We start from the raw sequence: 20,218 nt of genomic DNA, 5'->3' as shown, positions 1-20,218 counted from the left end.
TAATCTCAGTGTCTAATGAATAATCAAAGATGACCAATAAACAGATGTTTCTAGAAATCTTTTTTTTTGTTACTGACTATAAAATATATTGTCTTCTCTCCGCCCACCCGCCCTGATGTAATGCATGAGCACTGTACATGCACAGAAGGCAGTGTGAATGCGCAGGCGAAGTGCGTGTGTGTGAAGCATCCACGCGCATGTGTGCACTCACATTTGTATACTGGTAGGGAAGGTAAGTGAATCCCATCTCTGATGTAAACCTATAATAATTTCAGTAACTCATGACCTAAAATTAGTTCTACAGGTGTCATTGCACCTCCTACAGCATTTGTATTTTCCAGTACTGAAATATTCAGGTGAGGAGAACTTATTTACCAAATATGTTTAAAAATGTCCAATTAAGAAACTGACTATTAATATTATGTCTATGCTGCACATATTTTAATAATAGTAAAGGAGACACCAATATACAGAAATGTCTAAAGGCTTTTAGAACTTTTGTCATTATACCTACATACTAGTTTTGAAAAGCAACAATACAGGTAACAATTCTCCAGAGGAACCCCACAGAGAATCAGACTGATGTCCTATGGCTTTTCAAGAGAATCTAAAGTGGTAATGATTTTTTTCCATTTGTTCTCCTAGAAAATCTCTTGCAGGAAACCTATTGTTTCATAAACAAAGCCTTTACAACAAATGAAGTCCAAGCTCCCATCTATGCAAAACAATCAATGTTTAGTTGCAGACAGCTGACAATGCAATATGCAGGAATTATCACTGCATAATTGACACCCTGGTGTGCACTTCTGCTTAATTTAACAGCAAGAATCCAACTCCCCTATGTGTTTTTATACATACTTAGTATTGTTGTTTCAGCTTTGTGCCTTCCTCTTCATAATGAGGCTGATCACTGTGTTCTTTGAAAACAGATGGTTGCAGGACAAATGTATTTTTAGATGTAGATGTTTAATACATGTCAGTCTGGGAATGCAGAATTTGAATTTTGAACATCAATAATTAGGAAAAAATATATTGTTATCTAGTAAAGTACTTAAAATAGTATTTTATGAATGTGTCTTCTGTTTTTTCACTCTATTCTCTCTTGACACATTTTCTTATCCACCCCAACACTTCTGGATGCTGCAAGCCTAATTAATTAATTGACTTGTAGTGCTGGTTACCAGCTTCAATAGCTTCAAAAAGATTGGACAATTCATGAAGTCAGAGTGATCAATAGTCTTGATGCAGCATGGCTCATTCTCAGATCCATCTTCTGGGAGATAGGACAGTGGGCTGTTAGAACAAACTTTTAGTGTGTTTGCTTGTTCAGTTTTCCTGTTGTTTTCCAGTGTATTTGTTTTTCCATTGATAAATAAATACCAGGAAAATAAAAGTGCTATTACAATTGTTATAATTAAGCCACAGCCTTATTCTAAAGACAAAACTTTTTAACTTTTTAAAATATATTTTGAGATTATCAGCATAAACCTTCTGATAGTGTGAATGTGAAAACTTACAAAAACAAATTTCCAGTTCAGAAAAGGAATTTGGAAGTTCTATTTTCTTTCTCCCTTTTTAAGAGCATGAAATAAAGTTAGGAAAGAGAACATGCACTCTTCATTCATATCTCAGACACTGAAATTTAAATGATGTAAACACATTGACTGTCTTTTGATCAGAGTTAAAGTTAGAACTTTACCATCAATTTCAGGATGCTGGAACAACAATAAACATTATTTGAAGCGCTACAAAGTGTAAAAAAAAGAACTTTAGGCAGAGATAATTTGAAACCTAGGCTTGATACTGCTGTGAGTCTCTTTATTCTGAAGGGCCTCTTACATAAATATGGGTAATTTTTCAAAATGTACTGCCTTTCCAACTACTTCCATCTCTCCCATGTGAAAACTAACACACCTGTGCTTTGTGTCCTAACTTGGCAAGCCAAAGATAGAAGCCCTCATATGTCACCTTCATGTTGTCTAATAGAGCCTTTTCCCTTCTGAATACAATAGACATTTCCTTTTTAACTGGCCTTTCATACACACATACAATGTCAGCCTCTGCTTTGCTGCTGCTTCGGCTGCCATTGAAACGGGGAGAGGGGGCATGGTGTTTGGGAGGGGACTGACTGTTGTGCTGGAGGAAGATTCTGGAGTTTGAACTGTCCACCTTACTGCGCATGCGGAGGAGGGTTTCCCGCCAAGGCCATCAGCACCAGCATTCCATCTTGGTGATGCCTTTTGAAGTTATCTCACACCTGACACTCGGGAGAATTATGATTGGACTGCACATGGGATGCCAAGGGGAGGGGAATGAATTATACAATATATTATTCGTTTTCGCGCCTAAATAATCAGACTTCACTTTGCTTCGCTTCTGTTCATTTATAATTAGTAAAAGTACACTTGATTTCTATCAATGGAGCCTTGTGGTCTTCTTTCCTGATTATCGAATGAAGGAGTGCTGACATACAGTCTCTCATTATTATGACTTTTAGCTGGGTGAAAATATGCACCATAGGTCTTTGTTTTGAACCAAGGTACCTCAAATGGACTATCTTTTAGAATGTTCCCAAAATCTGGGGGGAAAGAACTTTGGGAAAGTTGAAGATGCTTCAGTGTTACAGGTTTCAATGCTGGGCAGTGGTGGGTTCCGGATACCGATGCAACCAATACAGTGCAACTGGGCTAGGCATCCACCACATGCACGCGTGCACATACATACTTACCGCCTGTGATGCTCCAGCTGCTCGGCGCAGGTGCCGTATGCTCCGTGAGCATGTGCGGAAGCCCCAATCGGCTCAAATATTGGTAAGGAGGACGGGAGGGTGGGTGGGCCCTACGGAGCCCCATACTGGAATGGTACCTGGTGCTCCCAGCAGGCACCGGTATGCCCGTACTAGGATGTACCAGTCGTATTCCACCACTGATGGTGGTCCACTACTATGATCACGTGATCTTCATTTTCAATGTTCCATGACATCTCAGTCAGTTTTTAAATCTCTCTCTCCCTTCTCTACCCAACAGCAGCCATATGCATGCCTGCTGGAAAGGAAAGGAATTCAGCCCAAAGTTTGTTGCTAAGTGAGACATTTGCTAAGTGAGTTTTGCCCCATTTTATGATCTTGCTTGCCACAATTGTTAAGTGAATCACTGCAGATATTAAGTTAGTAACATGGTTGTTAAGTGAATCTGACTTCCCCATTGACTTTGCTTGTCAGAAGGTCAGAAAAGGTGATCACATGGCCCCAGGACACTGCAACCGTCATAAGTATGAGTCATTTGCCAATCATCTGGATTTGATCAAATGATCGCAGAGATGCCTGCAATGGCTGTAAGTGTGAAAAATGGTCATAAGTACTTTTTCAGTGCCATTGTAACTTTGAATTGTCACTAAACAAACTGTTGTAAGTCGAGAATTAACTGTATTTTACCAGATATAGAACAACTGTGAATTAAGGTTTCAAAACATATTCGTCTCTTACCTGCTGGTTTACGGGAAAATTCCTGTTGATTTTTTTAATCTATAAAAGGAAAAAGAAAAATGGATTAATAAATAAGCTGTTTCAATTATGATTCAGTCACATAAAACAAAGTGGCATTATTACATATTTCCTCTGTGAAACTGATATATATTAATAGGTTGTTCATTTTAAAAATAATTTTAAGGTGTGTAAAGGGCAGAAGGAATGACCTTGGGGAACGGGAAAGAGCTACATTCAAGACAACAGTGAGATGAAAGGTATCTGAGTCTGGACCAAAATTGAAACTTGAATAAGTGTCTAAAGACCGCCATCAACCTCTGTTCTTGTGAAGCCAAGGGGGAAGTTCATTTAGACTTGGAACACTCAGTTCTTATAATCTTATAATAAAAATTAATATGCACATGCTTGGCTTCCTACTCTGGTCTATCTTGATGGATTGACAAAGTGTCATTCTTGAATTTTGTACTTAAATGTCCTCTTATCAAATATAACATTATTATTGTGCATATTGTTATTATTCTACTAAAATATCATTTCAGTTTACTTGATTTTATATGAATTTAATTTTGTAAATATCTTTTAAATAATCTTTTTTATAAACATCATATTTTGTGTGGCAATATTCAGAAGAAAATTTATATTTTCATTCAGAGAAAAAGTAAAATAGATTGAGAGGTAAATACTGAATAGATGAATGCTAACAAAATGCTATCACATAAAAGATGTGACCCAGCTTCACGCTTCCAGAAAATATTAAAAAAAGAAAAAATAACAAATCTCCAAAGGATGCTATTCATCTGACTTTTGAAATATAAAATAGATCTGAACTCATTCTAGGTCAATATGTATTTTCTATACCGTCTCTATTAAGCTCATAATGCAATTCTACTCCACATTATTCTCTGGTTAAAATATACTTTCTTGGAGAAAACTGTAAAATGCTTCTAAACACATTCACCTTAGGCCCTTCCAGAGAAAGGCAGATAGAGCAAAAACAGATAGAGCAAAACAGAACTAAGAAAACAAAGTAAACAACTCAAATATATAACAAAAAAATAAGAGACACTAAACTGCACCTAACTCTACATATCTTTAGACGATTGCCTGTTTCTAAATATCCAGTTTTTGTACAAAGATTAGGGGGGGGGGAGATGTTTCTTACATAGAACAATCCAGATTAGTAAACCACATATCTCTGTGTGATATAAGTCAAAAAGACAAAAGCAAAATATGCCTCAAATAACCTTATCTTCTGCAACCCATTATTACATAAAAGATGGAAAACAATTTTTAGTATTGCTTTAATTTAGATATCTTCTTCTTAGTTAGTTTACACACACACACATAAGTTTACAAGTGTATAATTGATCTGGCAATAGTTTATGAGAGTACCTTTTTAAAATAGATCATATAACACCACGAAAATGAACTTTTTCCTAGAAATTTATGATTGTTCTTAGACTTTATATAGTTAGGAGCTTAATAAATGCTTTGAGGAAAAGTTTTCAAGTTCCAAGGACAACTATAAAATGGTCATTTATTTAATGGTTAAGCATGAACATTTATTTCTACAATTAAAGTTAAGTAACAGTTCTTTCCCAGAAAAAAAGAATGTGCAGTGGCCAACTTGAACATTCCCTTAGAAATGCTATTTTTAAAACCTAAACATTAAAAACAACAAAAACAAATTATTCTGTTTAAATGCTTTGATTATAGGTCTGTGTGTGAGGAGGTCTTGGCTGTTGAAAGAAGTACCTGCACTTCATTCTTTTTTCAGAGCCGCCTTCTTATCGTGGGGAGAAATCAGGGGGAGAGGGAGAGAGGGAAGAGAAAACCGAGCTTCTGCTAGGGATGGCCTTCTTCTCGCTCTCTCCTCCAGATTTCTCCCCGGTAGCACTCGTGGAGGAAGGAGACAGGGATGATGGCTGGTGCTTGCTTCCCTTACTGCTCGCCACCACTGCCCCTGAGGCCTGCTGGCTGCAACCCCATCGGCTGCAGCTCCGCCTGCCCTGCTTAGCTGGGTGGCTGGCCGGGAAAGCGGCAAGCGTTGGCAAACATCCCTGCCTCATTCCTCTGAGAGCCGTAGCAGCGTGGAAAAAGAAAATTTTGCCAGTCTCCCAGCTGATCTGTCCCATCCAGCCCCCCCCCTTACACACACACCTTGTACTACGACAAGCACGGTATGTGTATGTGTGTGTGAGAGAGACGCGTGTTTCTTCCGTGGTGTACCCAACACCTTTGGACACCCACCAGGTCACCTGCTGAGCGGCATAGAAATTGGGCTTCAGCAAAAGAAAAAAAAGCCATTTGAAATTAGTCCTCTCTGCCGCTCTGCTAAAAAGGCAGGAACCGCAGCCAGGAGATAACAGGGCGACTAACCATATTCGGTTAACCCCTAGAGCAGGAAGAGGTTGAATTGGGGGCTCTGTGAGTTGCTTTGTAGGACACGAATGGCCGTGATCATAGGATTTGTTGGGTGTTGGTTTTAGTTCATAGAATATATCTATGAATAAAACTGGAAGGGATGTTTGTATATGAGAGGGGGGGAGAAAGAGAATAAGAGAAAGAGTAAGAGAAAAAAAAGAGAAAGGAAGGAAAGAAGGTAGAGAGAGAAAAAAGAGAGAGAGAGAGACAAAGATAGAAAGGGAAAGAAAGAGAAAGAAAGAAAGAAAGAAAGAAAGAAAGAAAGAGAACTTATGATCACAACCGAGCCCAAAATTTTGGTTGCTAAGCAAAAATGTTGTTAAGTGAGTTTCACCACATTTTACAAGTTGGCCACGCCTACCCAGTCACATGTCCACCAATCCACACCCACAAAATAGGCCATGCCCACAGAATAGGTATACACACACACACATACATACATATATATGTTTGTGTGTTTGTGTGTGTGTTAGTGTGTATATGTTTGTATTCTATTTGTGCTGATAAATAATGGAAGCAGTTAGCTTCCTCCCATAATTGGGGCATACTAGGGGTTGTGACACTAAATGTATGTTTGTATATATACACAGTATATTTGTGTGTTTGTGTATTATATGTGTGTGTGTATACACATACACACATACATACACATACATACATACACACACACACACATACAGAGCTACATAAATACTTAGACCTAGCTCATGGTCCTGGCAGTTGATTGATACCCTTCTTGTTTTCTATAATACAGTAATTGTGTGTTCCACACATTGCTTCTTGATTTCTCATCTACTTGTTTTATTCCTCCTTTTCTCTTGTATGTACTCAAGACTTTTGCAGGTTAAGGGCCTGGGTGGGTTGAGTCTGCCTGTGGACATCGGCATGTTTCCCAAAATGCTGGTATGGTTCAATTAGCCAGACATCTACAATAGCACCTTGCATGCTTGTGATTGAACTGTGAGTTGGTAGCGGGAATGATTGACTGACTGACTGACTATATCTTCTGTCAAGTTTCTGAGATTGTAAACTTTTACTGTCCTTTGAGAGAAGCAATGAGCTGAAGATATCCTTGGGTAGGTGGGAGTGGGAAGCATTTCTTCCTGCCTTCAGCTGCTTTTCTCAACTGCAGACCAACAACCCCAGTTTTATTTCCTTATATGCCTCCACCCTTTCAGAAAGGCAACATTATTTTCTTCTTGCCTCTAACATTCTTTTATCTGTACAGGTAACTGACAATCTTCAGCTGTTTCCTACCTTGCCACATTCATAACAGAACCTATTCTCCCTGTGGTTTGTTTGATCTCCCTTGATGGGAAAAATGTTGCCTTTCCTCAGGTACTTCCTTTTTTCTTTCCTTTTTCAATCTCACTGCCTCTGTGTAGTCCTTCCAGGTACATTGTTAAATGTAGTGTTGAAGATCTTGCTGTGAAGAAGAATCCTTTCCTCAGAGCATGGCATTGACAAGATGTGAGATGTTGAAGGAAGGTAGAAATTAATTTAAAATGACAAGCCTACGACAGTGGGGGCACATCTATCTGCTTCATGCAGCATCACAGCTTGCAACTATATTTTATGCCAAGATTATTTCATACTGAAAATCCTTAGGCTAATGATTGAGAAATATACAAATGCCTACATTTTAATATCAATTGATATTGGTTTTATTGCAATAATTGTGAGACTAAGTAAAAACTTTACTAAAATGTTTGTTCTTTCACAAACATAAATAATAATTAAGATAAGCTATTAGACTACATATACAGATATTCATCTGATTACATTTGATATTTTACAATAACTTTCCTTTTGCTTTAAAATAAGCATTTAATCTTTCACCCATACCAATAATTGATCAAAATGGAAGGCATTTTAGGTTTAAATTTTTAAGGCACTTCATATACCGTATATACTCGAGTATAGGCCGACCCGAATATAAGCCGAAGCACCTAATTTTACCACTAAAACCTGGAAACGTTATTGACTCGAGTATAAGCCTAGGATGGGAAATGCAGCAGCTACCGGTAAATTTCAAAAATAAAAATAGATACCAATAATGTTTTTGAATATTTATTTCCTCCCCTGGAGTGGGGAGGAATTGGGGATTTCATAGTATCCTTCCCCTGGAGTGGGGAGGAATTGGGGATTTTGCAGTATCCTACCCCTGGAGGGGGGGGGAAATGTGGATTTCAGAGTATCCTTCCCCTGGAGTGGGGAGATTTGGGGATTTCATAGTATCCTTCCCCTGGAGTGGGGAGGAATTGGGGATTTTGCAGTATCCTACCCCTGGAGTGGGGAGGAAATGTGGATTTCATAGTATCCTTCCCCTGGAGTGGGGACATTTGGGGATTTCAAAGTATCCTTCCCCTGGAGTGGGGAGGAAATGTGGATTTCATAGTATCCTACCCCTGGAGTGGGGAGGATTTGGGGGATTTCATAGTATCCTACCCCTGTAGTGGGGAGGAAATGTAGATTTCATAGTATCCTTCCCCTGGAGTGGGGAGGAATTGGGGATTTTGCAGTATCCTACCCCTGTAGTGGGGAGGAAATGTGGATTTCATAGTATCCTACCCCTGGAGTGGGGAGGATTTGGGGGATTTCATAGTATCCTTCCCCTGGAGTGGCGAGGGAATGGGGATTTCAAAGCATTTTAAACTATACCTTATAACCTTCCAAATGGAATAATAATAATATAAGAATGGCAAAGAAAAAGAATAATTATGCTTTATATTTTTACTGTCATTTATTATCTTACAGGCAGGCAGGCTAGGAAACGGAATGAACGAGTGGCCAGGTAGGCTAGGAAACAGGATGAACGAGCGGGCAAGCAGGGGAGGGAAACGGAATGAATAAGTGGCCAGGCAGGCTAGGAAACGGAATGAACGAGGGGGCAGGCAGGGTTGGGAAACGGAATGAATAAGTGGCCAGCCAGGCTAGGAAACGGAATGAACGAGGGGGCAGGCAGGGGAGGGAAACGGAATGAATAAGTGGCCAGGCAGGCTAGGAAACGGAATGAACGAGGACAGGCAGGGAAGGAAACGGAATGAATGAGTGGCCAGGCAGGCTAGGAAATGGAATGAACGAGGGGGCAGGCAGGGGAGGGAAACGGAATGAATAAGTGGCCAGGCAGGCTAGGAAATGGAATGAACGAGGGGGCAGGCAGGGGAGGGAAACGGAATGAATAAGTGGCCAGGCAGGCTAGGAAATGGAATGAACGAGGACAGGCAGGGGAGGAAACGGAATGAATGAGTGGCCAGGCAGGCTAGGAAATGGAATGAACGAGGGGGCAGGCAGGGGAGGGAAACGGAATGAATAAGTGGCCAGGCAGGCTAGGAAATGGAATGAATGAGGACAGGCAGGAGGGGAAACGGAATGAATGAGTGGCCAGGCAGGCTAGAAAACGGAATGAACGAGCGGGCAGGCAGGGGAGGAAACGGAATGAATGAGCGGGCGGGCGGGCAAGCGAGGAAACAGTCCAGCGGATGGAGCAGAAGCAGCCCCGGGGCTCCGCTGCCGCTCCCCGCATTTTTCTGGACAGGGTCTCGCAGGAAGGAATCCCCTCCTCCTCCAACAGGCAACAGCACTGCCGGATCCAGTTGTAGACTCGAGTATAAGCCGAGCCGGCTTTTTTCAGCCCAAAAAGTGGGCTGAAAAACTCGGCTTATACTCGAGTATATACGGTATATGAAGATACATTCTTGGGCTGCAAAACTAATCAGAGATAGATTGGAGATAAACAATTTCTACATACATTATGCACAATATCTTTGCTATGTCTAGTCATAACAGTGCCTAGTATGTCAGTACTACATTTGGAAGTCTGCACTGAGGTAAACTCTTTTGGCTTGCATTCATATCATACCTGCAGAGGAATTTGTAAGCTTCTTAGAAATGAGTATGGAAATGAAATAATACAGAAGATAGAAAATCAGAGACTGACAGCCAGCCTCCCTCTGATGTCACGATCTAGTACTTCATTGCCTCTACTGTCTATCCTGAGGTTGCTGCAATTCTTTCTCTCTATTCCTCACTTCTTTGAGATTCAGCTGTCCAGATTATCTACCATTCAGTCTAGATGAAAGTACCACTACGATTTTGTGCTGCTTATCTTTTAAAAATAACAGCAGCTTCTGGAGTCATGTAGCTGAACAATAGAGAGAAGAAATGTCCCATCTTTGACAAACTTTCCTTATCCTATTATTTTTTGATCCTCATTAGAAATCAAAATGCTGTGAAGTAAAACAGCATCAGCTGGCAGATAATCACTCACCATGGCTCTGTACATCAGCAAGCTAAAATATTCTCTGAGTCAAGCTAAGTGGTAATTTATAAACTTTATCCCAGACCAATATGTTGGCATGGCTTTTGAGCAACATATCTGCTGAGACTATTCAATCCTACAAAACCTTGATTTATTTATTCTGAAATTCTCAATGGAACAAGAATCTATAAATTTATGATGTTTATTACTTCTGAGATACTGGGGAAAAAGGCATTATTGCCAACATCAAATAAGGATGAGATTCAAATATAGTTCATCCTGTTTTGTATCTTAACTTATTTGAACAGCTACAGAAGTACTTCTAACTGCACATCAAGTGAAACCACAATCAATGACCTAAACTGAGTTATCTTATACTAACAAAAAATATAAAATGTAAAATGGTTACATTGAACCGTGCTGACATTACCATGTGAAAACTAGGTGAATACAAAATATATCTAATGATATCCTAATTGTTGTTAAGTATTTTCTCTATAATTATCTGGCTAAATGTAATTGATTTTGTCCTTAAATATAATTCATTATTCTATTAGACTTCTATTGCCCTCTAATGTTTAAATTGATAAGTAGATCAGAAACCCATTTCTCTTAATTCACCAAAATGAATCAAGCTTTTATTTAATTAATGAGTGTTTAAATCTGTTTATACTCTAGATTTTCTTCATTGTAGTAATCCACAATCATTGTTGTGGCTACAGGTGTTTCGGCCCTCCAGATTTGGGTATGTTCTATCTCTGACCTTAGTTGAGTTGCACTTCCCTATTCAAGAGTGCTGTGCAGTCTCAGGTACCTTCCTGGGATAATAGCTCCTGCTCAATGACAGTTGCATAGCTTTATCTGGTGTACCAACTCCACTTGTTCCCTCATTGGGCAGCCATTAAGAAAGTCACTTATCCCCTGGTCATCTCACTGCGCTACATGAGGCTGCCTTCACAGACCCCCAAAAGCTTCAAGTTGTCTGGTATGTGGACAGCATGGACAGTGAGGTGCATGTCATACCTCTGTTTCACAAACTACAATAAGTGCCCTGCTGCTACTAAAGTTAATTATTTGGGCCTGGTTACTTGAAGGACTGCTTGTCTCTCGTAACATTGAATTGGGCAGGTTAATGTTATCTGAGTTCTTCTGAATAAACAATGACATCTATAGGGACCCTATAGATGGAAGTGCACCTTCTCTGGTTCTGACATGAAATTCTTTCTGAGATTTTTATGTGTGAACCCAGTGTTATTGGGAATCTGGCAGCATACTAACTAACTAACTAACTAACTAACTAACTAACTAACTAACTAACTAACTAACTAACTAGTTATGAAGGTAGTATATGTCCAATAATAAATAGTTTACAAATATTAAAGGACCCACTTTCAGGCCCCTAGAAGTCATTTCATTTTGGCATATCTCTACTGATAAGTATTTCAGCTTTATCAAATATTATAATAATAAATTCATTCAAGATTTATATTCAATATAGTATAATAAATGCATTTGAGAAGTTTTGGGTGTTCCAACATTAGAGATTTTAAAAAGAAATTGGGAAACCATTTGTCTGAAATGGTATAGGGGTTTCCCACTTGAGCAGGGGGTTGGACTAGAAGACCTCCAAGGTCCCTCCCAACTCTGTTATTCTGATAAGGAATCACTAGTTATTCCTATCTTACGGTCCTCATATTGCTATAAACACTCATGTATGATTTTACTTCAGGATTTTGGTCAACACCTACAAAAGCAAACAAGAATTTTGGAGGAAAAAAGGAAAGTAGGGTTCATCTATGATATTCAATAGACGTCATGATTTGTATATTTATTGTTAACTGGGATCCAAAGTATAAAAGGAAACAGAGAGATACAGTTCTCTTTCTTCCATTTAGTCATTGTTCTTATTTTTGTAGCTCAAATCTGGAAATCCTTCAGCAGGACTGACCAAAGAGAAGTTGTTGAAATTCCCTATTTCATGTACTTTAATCCCAGGAATACAATTGTGATAGTGTTATCCATTACATTTGAAAAAAAAATAAGCTAATGTAGGGTGCACAGTACAGATGCTACAGCATGAGTCTCCAACAGAGAAGAAAAGTTAGGGGGAGTTCAGGAGAACCATCTGTTACCTAAGCCAATTGCCTAATATTTTTCCTAAATATAGGATTGTATTGCATTGTATCACATCTTTATTGGTTTAGTTTAAGAAAGATGATCATTACTTATTTATTAACAGTTAAACTTCTATGCTTAGTGTAATGGTATCAAAGTGAATTCTCTCCCTTATTTCCTCCATTTTTTTTAAAACCAGTGAGACTATACTGGTCTTATGCTCAATTTATGTTAGCTTACTAAATAAGTTATGTTCTTGCAAAAATAAACCCTCTAGGACCAATGTGATAATCATCATCATTTCAGCTGGCAGTTATAATTACAGAGTTAATCAGAGGCAATTGTAATTCGGCTTAAAATGCGGGATACAACTGAGAAAGTTATTATTATGAATATCAAAAATAGCCTGGAACACAAGTTAAAATTAATAACATAAAATTATTTAGCATAAGCATAAAGGTTAGAATTATTCCCATTTGTCAAGCTTATAGAGAATGTATAGTCAGATATAGAGGCAGCATTATATGGATGAATAAGTAATAATGTAACTGGCTTGCATAGCATAAACTTTGGTAGACAAATTATATGTTTGTCATGTTTCTACAGCACACAACATTTTCAGTATTAATAAAGTGCTTTGTAAGAGGATATGCATTTCCATGAAATATAAATTTTCTCAATGGATTCTCAACATTACAGCTAAAATTAATTCTAAACGCTTTCAGATAGAGAACATTTGATAATAAAGGAAGTAAAATATAGAAAATGATACTTCCTCTCATACAGTGTTAGTAGGCTACATTTTAAAAAGATTATAACAAAAAAGACTGGAAAAAATAAATATTTGAAACTCAATTACTTTAGACCAGGGGTGTTAAACTCAAGGCCCGGAGGCCAGATGTGGCCCACAGGGTGCTTAGATCTGGTCCACAGAGCCACTCTAAAAACAGCAAACGACCGGCCCACAGTGTTTTTGCCTGTGTGCAGCCCTCCCGGGCTCCATTTTCAGCTGTGATGGCTTCCTGACACCCTCTGCCAGTGAAAGCGGAATTCAGTTTTCATTGGCAGAGGATGGCAGGAGGCTGTCATAGCTGAAAACGGAGCTCTGGAGCCAGTTTTTGCTGGCAGAGTGCTTGGGCATAGATGTCTCCAACATGAGTGACGTCAAGCTGGCCATGCCCACCATGCCCCTAGGTCAAACCCAATCCTGATGTGGCCCTCAATGAAATTGAGTTTGACACCCCTCCTTTAGACTCTGGTTTGTGAATATTGAACAAGAACTAAAGAGGTGGAGGATTAGAGAAGTGAAGGTCTTGAAAAAGATAAAAATAAATAAATAGAGATGACAATGCAGAGAGATATGAAATAGAAACCAAGTTTGACCAACAGTTGACGATTTGCATTATAATGTATCTGATCTAATGGATCAAATGCAAACATTTGATTTTAATTGGTGATTCCATAGTATTGACTGAAAAAAATTATACAGCATGAATTTGCTCATCTGATTTTTAAATTTATTCCATTATTCTGAACTTATAATGTAAAGGAAATAAATCTAGGAATCTATCTCATGTAATGTTGTACTTTACTAGCAGAGACAGTCTCCTATGACTACAAAATAAAGAAGCAAATTTTGATCTAGTTTTATTTTCAGCTCTAGTTTGGAATTGTGAAAAAGGAAGCGATACTAATAATAATAAAACAGACTGTGAAGATAAGATTTGTTTTGCAATGAATTTTCACAGAATTTGGGTTGGTTGAGTAGACTTCTCTAGGAAAGCTTTAAGCAGAGTTGATGCACATAAAATCCAGCATTTGGCCTGTGAGGCACTTATGAGACTTGGGATCAAATATATGTGGGAAATATGATAAAGAAATATACTTACATTGTGCTTTGTGAGATTGGAGATATTAATCGCTATTGCTTGTAGCCAGTCAATACAGTCTTCAGCAGAAAGACACTGAATTATTCCACTGCAAATACCATCCACAGCAACTACTTGGAATGCATTTTGCCTGTAAACATGAAATAGATTAACTTGGGATCTAATCAAACATTGCCAATTTAATATTACCAATTTAATAATATTGCAGAACAAATTCATCTCACTTATACACTCCTTTCAATACCAGTTAGCCACCAAACTCTTGCTGTTCTTTAAACTGTTATTATCATATAATTCTCTCTGTATTTAGCACTTTAAATGGCAGATGATGAGATAAAACTTGGCAAATCATGTAGGGCCAGCTGAATACAAATTACTTATACTGCTGCTTTTCTTACACAAAAAGCTTGAAAATGTAGGAGTTTGGCAGATTGTAGGAGCTATAATGGCTGATACAAGGTGATTTTTCAGACATTGTAATACAGTTTGAGTCTACTGATTCTGGCTTACCACCTGTGACATTTTGGGGGGAATTTTATAGATCTATACAGCGTTAGTGATATCTTTCTCTACAAGTAAAGAAGCATACTTTTTGCAAGGATCTTAATTATGACTAAGACCACAATTTTTCTACATAAATATTACGTAGATTTCTGAATAACAAATTTTCATTTCTAAAATTAAAACATATCAAATTACTTCTTAAGCAAGAATGAAGTACAGTTGCAAGTTTGCTTATATTTATTTATAGTTATATTTTATTTGTATTTATTTTCTTTTATTTACATTTGAATTATGTGGCTTTTTAAATTCTTTGTCTTATCTTTCATTACCGTTGAAGAATGCCAAATCATCTATAATCACTAAGCACATTTCATCCATCCATCCATTTATACAACTCATACAGTGGCTCATACATGAGCCAAAACCTGGTCAGTTGACAAAACAATAAAAATGTTTTTAGAAACAGACAACCACAATAAAAACTTTTGGCACCCTGAGGCAATTTTTCCCCATATATGATTGCTTTGACTTGCTGGGGTACAGCCTCATTTTCCCCAATGCTTGCAGCTCTTCAAGGACTTCAATAAAATAAAAACATAACTCACCTAATATTACTGAAAATGCAATTGGTGACAGAAGGCAATTAAAAATTATATTTAAATTCTATACACTACATAAAGTAGATAAAAGTTGGACTGAATGTAGTATTACCCCTTATTGCTGTCTACTTTTCTAATTCTATTTTGTAGTGGCCATACAAATAGTTCTAAAATTACTACTATTGTTTGAGCTTCAGCCTGGATACAATAGTATCAGAGCATAATCAGCACTCAGGAGCAAGCAGTGGAAAGGATCAAGGACAAGGTTCAGGTAGAAATAGTACTTTTATTGCAAACATAAGAAACCCCAATAATAAAGATCAGCTGCTGTAGAATCCAGCAATTCAGCCAGCTATATATTATTACTCCAGGGTTTAAATCTATCTTTCCCTTTTGTGGTCCTTACATAGTAATGGACTTCTCATTTCTCAACTTTGGAGAGCACTTGACCTGTGTCTTGATAATAGCTCTATGTGATATCAATCTTTTTGGTTCCAGCCTTGAAAATTTAGCCTTTACCCCAATTGTGCTTCCGTGTTCATTCTATCATATCTACCTCCTCAAAAGTTATCTAACATTAAATAAGGGAATATTTATTTATAAAGAATTGATGAAATATTTTAGGCTGAGACCTAAGTGAGGGAATGCAGGAAGAAATATTTTAGAAAATTGTGTGGGAATGATTTCAATGTGTCAGGTAGTAAAAATGGAATGAACGCTGAAAATCTTTGTGACTTAGAAAAATAAATGATTAAAAAGAAATCACAAATGTGGTAAGAATGTTGAAAATCGGCAATGTTTCAGGATTAGAGAGGGTAAACTGTGAAATGTCAAAATATAAATTATGGAATGCCTGTGATGTTTTAGCAAATATGCAAAGACTGCATCTCTACCTGGCAAATGGAAGAATGCCATTGCCATTCTCCTATACCAGGGGTGGATAATGATGGCCCTTTTATCACTTGTGAGCCATGCCGGCTCAGAAATTCTGGGAGTTGAAGTCTGCAAGTCATAAAGGGGCCATCGTTCACCACCTCTGCCCTATACAAAGAAAAAAGTAGCAAGGTATGCAAAATCTACAGGTCTATGTATCCAGGGTAGATGGAACATTAGAATATTTTATTATTCCTTACTCATCATCTGTATTCTTATAATATTGCTTCTCCCCAAAAAAAGAAATAAGGTGATGAGCATGTATGTAAGCTTACAATTACAAAATTCAATACAAGTATAGATAAAACAGGTAAAAAGTGATACATCAATGGCAAAACCAAAACTATTATTATATTTTATATGAAAAAATAGCACTTTTACCCAATCCAGCCTGAATAATGTAAAACAAGCTCTCATTTTGGCTGGCAGAGCTGAATTTTTGTGATGATAATGATTTTTGTTTCAAAAATTAATCAGGGAAAGAGTTAGAGTTTAATTTGAAGTTTAGCTGTATAATTTTATGATTCCAGTGTTATAATAATAGATCAAAGTAAAATTAAAGGATAACCTATGACATATCCATTAATGTAAGGGAATGGAAAACCATCCAAATGTTCCATATCACTGTCTGGCACATCTATGGTGACTGCTAGAATACATTGTGGATTGATTGAGTGACTCGAAGTAATAAGTAATTGTGAATTCTACAGAATGCAAAGCAAACTGAATGCAAAGTCTTCAGCTAATAGTCTTTTTGGCACTTAGCCTAAAGAAATATAATGGATCTAAGTAGCCATGGAGGAAGACCATGGTTCAAGATCTCAACCTGTCTTTAGCTTTGCCAATTGGAAATTTTGCAACTTGTCCATCCATTCAATTTAATTGATGTACAGACTAAAAATAGGAAATGTAGAACTTGTTAATCCAAATCAACCAATCACTCATAACAGTTGTATCACAGAATAGCAGATTATCATCGTTATCAACAACCATCACATCATCACCACTCGATGTTATCTACTTACCTGCACATATCTGATCCTGGGAGATACTGAGAAAATCTTGAATGAAGAAGAGGTATTAATCGGAGGTCACACCACCTCTTTTCCCATCTAACACCTGAAGATGTCGGCCATGAAGAACACGAAAGCGTATCCTGAACACAGATGTCAAAAATGTTTGATGTTTTACTTTGTAATAAGTATTTACAATTAATAAATATTTAGTCTGTTTCATTGTTCTTGCCCACATGCATGGCCCTTAGATTTGCCTCTCAACTGAAATATCATTAGGTTTTGTCAAGTTGTGTTTCATTATACCCTACCAAAATTAAGTACACCCTAATTAAATTCTAGCACTTTTTGACACCTTATAATTGAGTGAAAGTAAATATTTTTTATTGTTTTCAAGCAGACTCCTGAGAATACTGTGAACAGCCAAGGGGAAAAAAAACAGATGTATCATCAAACAAATCATCCCAGAATTCTCACTTGAGAAACAAATGACCAGCTTCAAATTATACTACTTTTGACATCTAGTTGTCAAAAGAAGGATCTATTACTGAGAAAAAAAGAGAAGATAAAATCAATAAGGTAGATGGACTCCAATGCAGTAGTGATGCAAGTATATAAAGGGAAGATCTGAAACTTAGGGACCTGATGGAGATATCTATCTACATGGCTGTAAAGAGTCAACACCAAGATTCAACCAATCCATCAATATTTCACTATGAATAAATAAATTGGTTGTTGAATATTTTAATGGAGTCTAAAACTCATTCTGGCCTAATCTCAGCATTTTCATAGTTTTGAATCATATCAAAAACTTTAGCTTAATTATATATAGTAGTGCTTAAAAGTATGTGAATCCTTTTGAATGTTCAATATTTCCATATAAATATTACTTAAAATTATCTGTTCTGCAAACAAGTCCTAAAACAAGTCCTAAAAAAGATAACCCAATAAACAAATGAGATCCAAAGCTAAAGGTTTTTATGTGGCAAAAGCATGAAAACATCTAGGATTATAGTTAATTTGAAGGGAAAATTAGAGTTAGGTGTTTCAATCAATGGGATGATATTCAGGTCTGAGTGTCAGAGGTCCTTCCTTATTTGAAGAAGAAAATTCTGAGTATTCACTATAAAAGAAACACATCACACACTTGTGCACTCTCTAATATCAACATATTATTGTGATCAAAGGGAAAAAATAGGATGTATTGAGGCCCCAAACACACAAAGTATGAAAAAAATGCAAAGACCCCAGGAAAAGTTACATTTGTGAAATGTAGAAAACAAAAATGAAGATATTCCTGATTGACTCCATCTAGCCTGTTTTAGAAACTTGCTGAATAATAATGCTAAATGTAAAGAATTTTGATTATTGTTGTTTCTTGAGTGTCTGGGTCACTGAGTACTATAATATATTAACCATGAGAAAAATCATTAACAATATCTCTCACAGTCCTAATCCTCTGTATCCCATCATCACCAATTAGCACAGTTAAGAGGGAAGGCTTGTTTATATTGGCTTTACAAATTAGAGAGATTCCTATTGTATATTAACAAACAGTAAAAACACTACTGAATATTTACTATTTTACTGTATACTTCCAGCACTGGGATAAAAACATTTCCAATCATATTCATATATTAAGCAACCTCCGTTTCAATTCATGTAAAATAAACTGTTAACATGCTCTTAGATTGTGTTCATACTTCTTAATCAAAAACATTTTCAAGTTCTTGACAGTCTCATAAATCATTCTCTTACCGTATTATTGGGATGATAGTTAAGATGTAAACCACTGTCACACAGAGGTGAGGATGTGCCACTACTTTGATCACTAGGGACACCTAATAAAAATATAATCTATTTAAATACATGTCTGAGTTATAAAAACTTTCTAGTCGAAACTGACATTTATCTAGCATGGTTAGAAGTCAGCAACAGATGAAGGAAGAGTATTTTCTCTGCTTTGTGGAGTGTTGCATTGATACCAATCTTTGATGTGAGAATTTCATGTAGGACACTCATGTAACTTACTACAATATTCATTTTAATCATTGGTTTTTTAAAAAAAATAATTTTCAATGATAGGATGTTAGAAGGCCCAATATTTAATCTGCTTGCAAAATCTCTGATCTGCTAAATTTCCCTCCCCCAAATAACCAACTCAGGAAAATAAAATGCATTAAGAGCATGAAGTAGTCATATGTGTACCCTGAGGACAGCCTTTATTTGTTTTATATTTAAGACATATTTTGAATGGTACACTATCATGTTAAACGAAATTAAAAACTGAGTGGCTTTATTTGTAAAGAGCAGCAAATTTTGATTTAGTATGTAAGAATAACCAGCATTCTTCCCTTGCCAGAAAATATTTGGAAATGTTGACATTCCATTTTAGATTAGTTACCATTAACTGCAATGTCCATATGCTGACAAAATGTGTTTCAAATAAAATCCAATTTATTGTTATGATCAAAGATCAGTAATTTAAAAGAACTTGAACAAGGAGAATAAAATAAAATTAGTTGAATTTATAAATTATAATTGAATTATAATTTATAATTAGTTGAATTAATAAGACAGAAAAATTGATAAAATAAGTCCAGGGTGCAAAATTAATCACATTTGCACTAAATATTGCTACATTTTCACCGCAACCACATAGAATTTGGCCACTGTATTGGTTAATACTATAGATGGAATCTGAATGAATATATGCAGATCCCTGTAAAATTTGCAATGAAACCGCACAAGTTGGCTAGTTTCCATTTCTCCAGAGGCACATGGGCAGATACGTTCTATTGATAGAATGTTAGTAAACCTGACCTATAATTGTGCCAATAGTAGCATATGGGACTGGCTTTGAAGAAATACTTCCTCAGCCTGGGAAAGGTCACTGTAGTATAGATAACTTGCGAGTTGCCTTTCATTATCAGAGTTCTGGTATTCTGGGAGAAGATGCTAGCTTCGGTTTGATACTCAAGCAAAATATGGTTAAT

At 36.9% G+C, this 20,218-nt stretch overlaps 1 protein-coding gene across 2 annotated transcripts in view; it reads right to left on the bottom strand.

The window, feature by feature from the left end:
- Positions 1–20,218, bottom strand: part of SNTG1 (syntrophin gamma 1) — a 136,671-nt gene that overhangs the window by 64,456 nt on the left and 51,997 nt on the right. For both annotated transcript variants that reach the window (XM_032222251.1, XM_032222252.1), the window contains exons 8-11: positions 18,981–19,063; positions 17,235–17,365; positions 14,174–14,303; positions 3,485–3,523 (exon numbers count right to left, since the gene is read on the bottom strand). In XM_032222251.1, the coding sequence (XP_032078142.1) occupies positions 3,485–3,523; positions 14,174–14,303; positions 17,235–17,365; positions 18,981–19,063 (383 nt within the window). The remainder of the gene's footprint in view (positions 1–3,484; positions 3,524–14,173; positions 14,304–17,234; positions 17,366–18,980; positions 19,064–20,218) is intronic.

The sequence above is a fragment of the Thamnophis elegans genome, chromosome 8, assembly GCF_009769535.1.
Source record: "Thamnophis elegans isolate rThaEle1 chromosome 8, rThaEle1.pri, whole genome shotgun sequence".
Taxonomy (NCBI): domain Eukaryota; kingdom Metazoa; phylum Chordata; class Lepidosauria; order Squamata; family Colubridae; genus Thamnophis; species Thamnophis elegans.
This window is presented reverse-complemented; position numbering and strand designations above follow the sequence as displayed.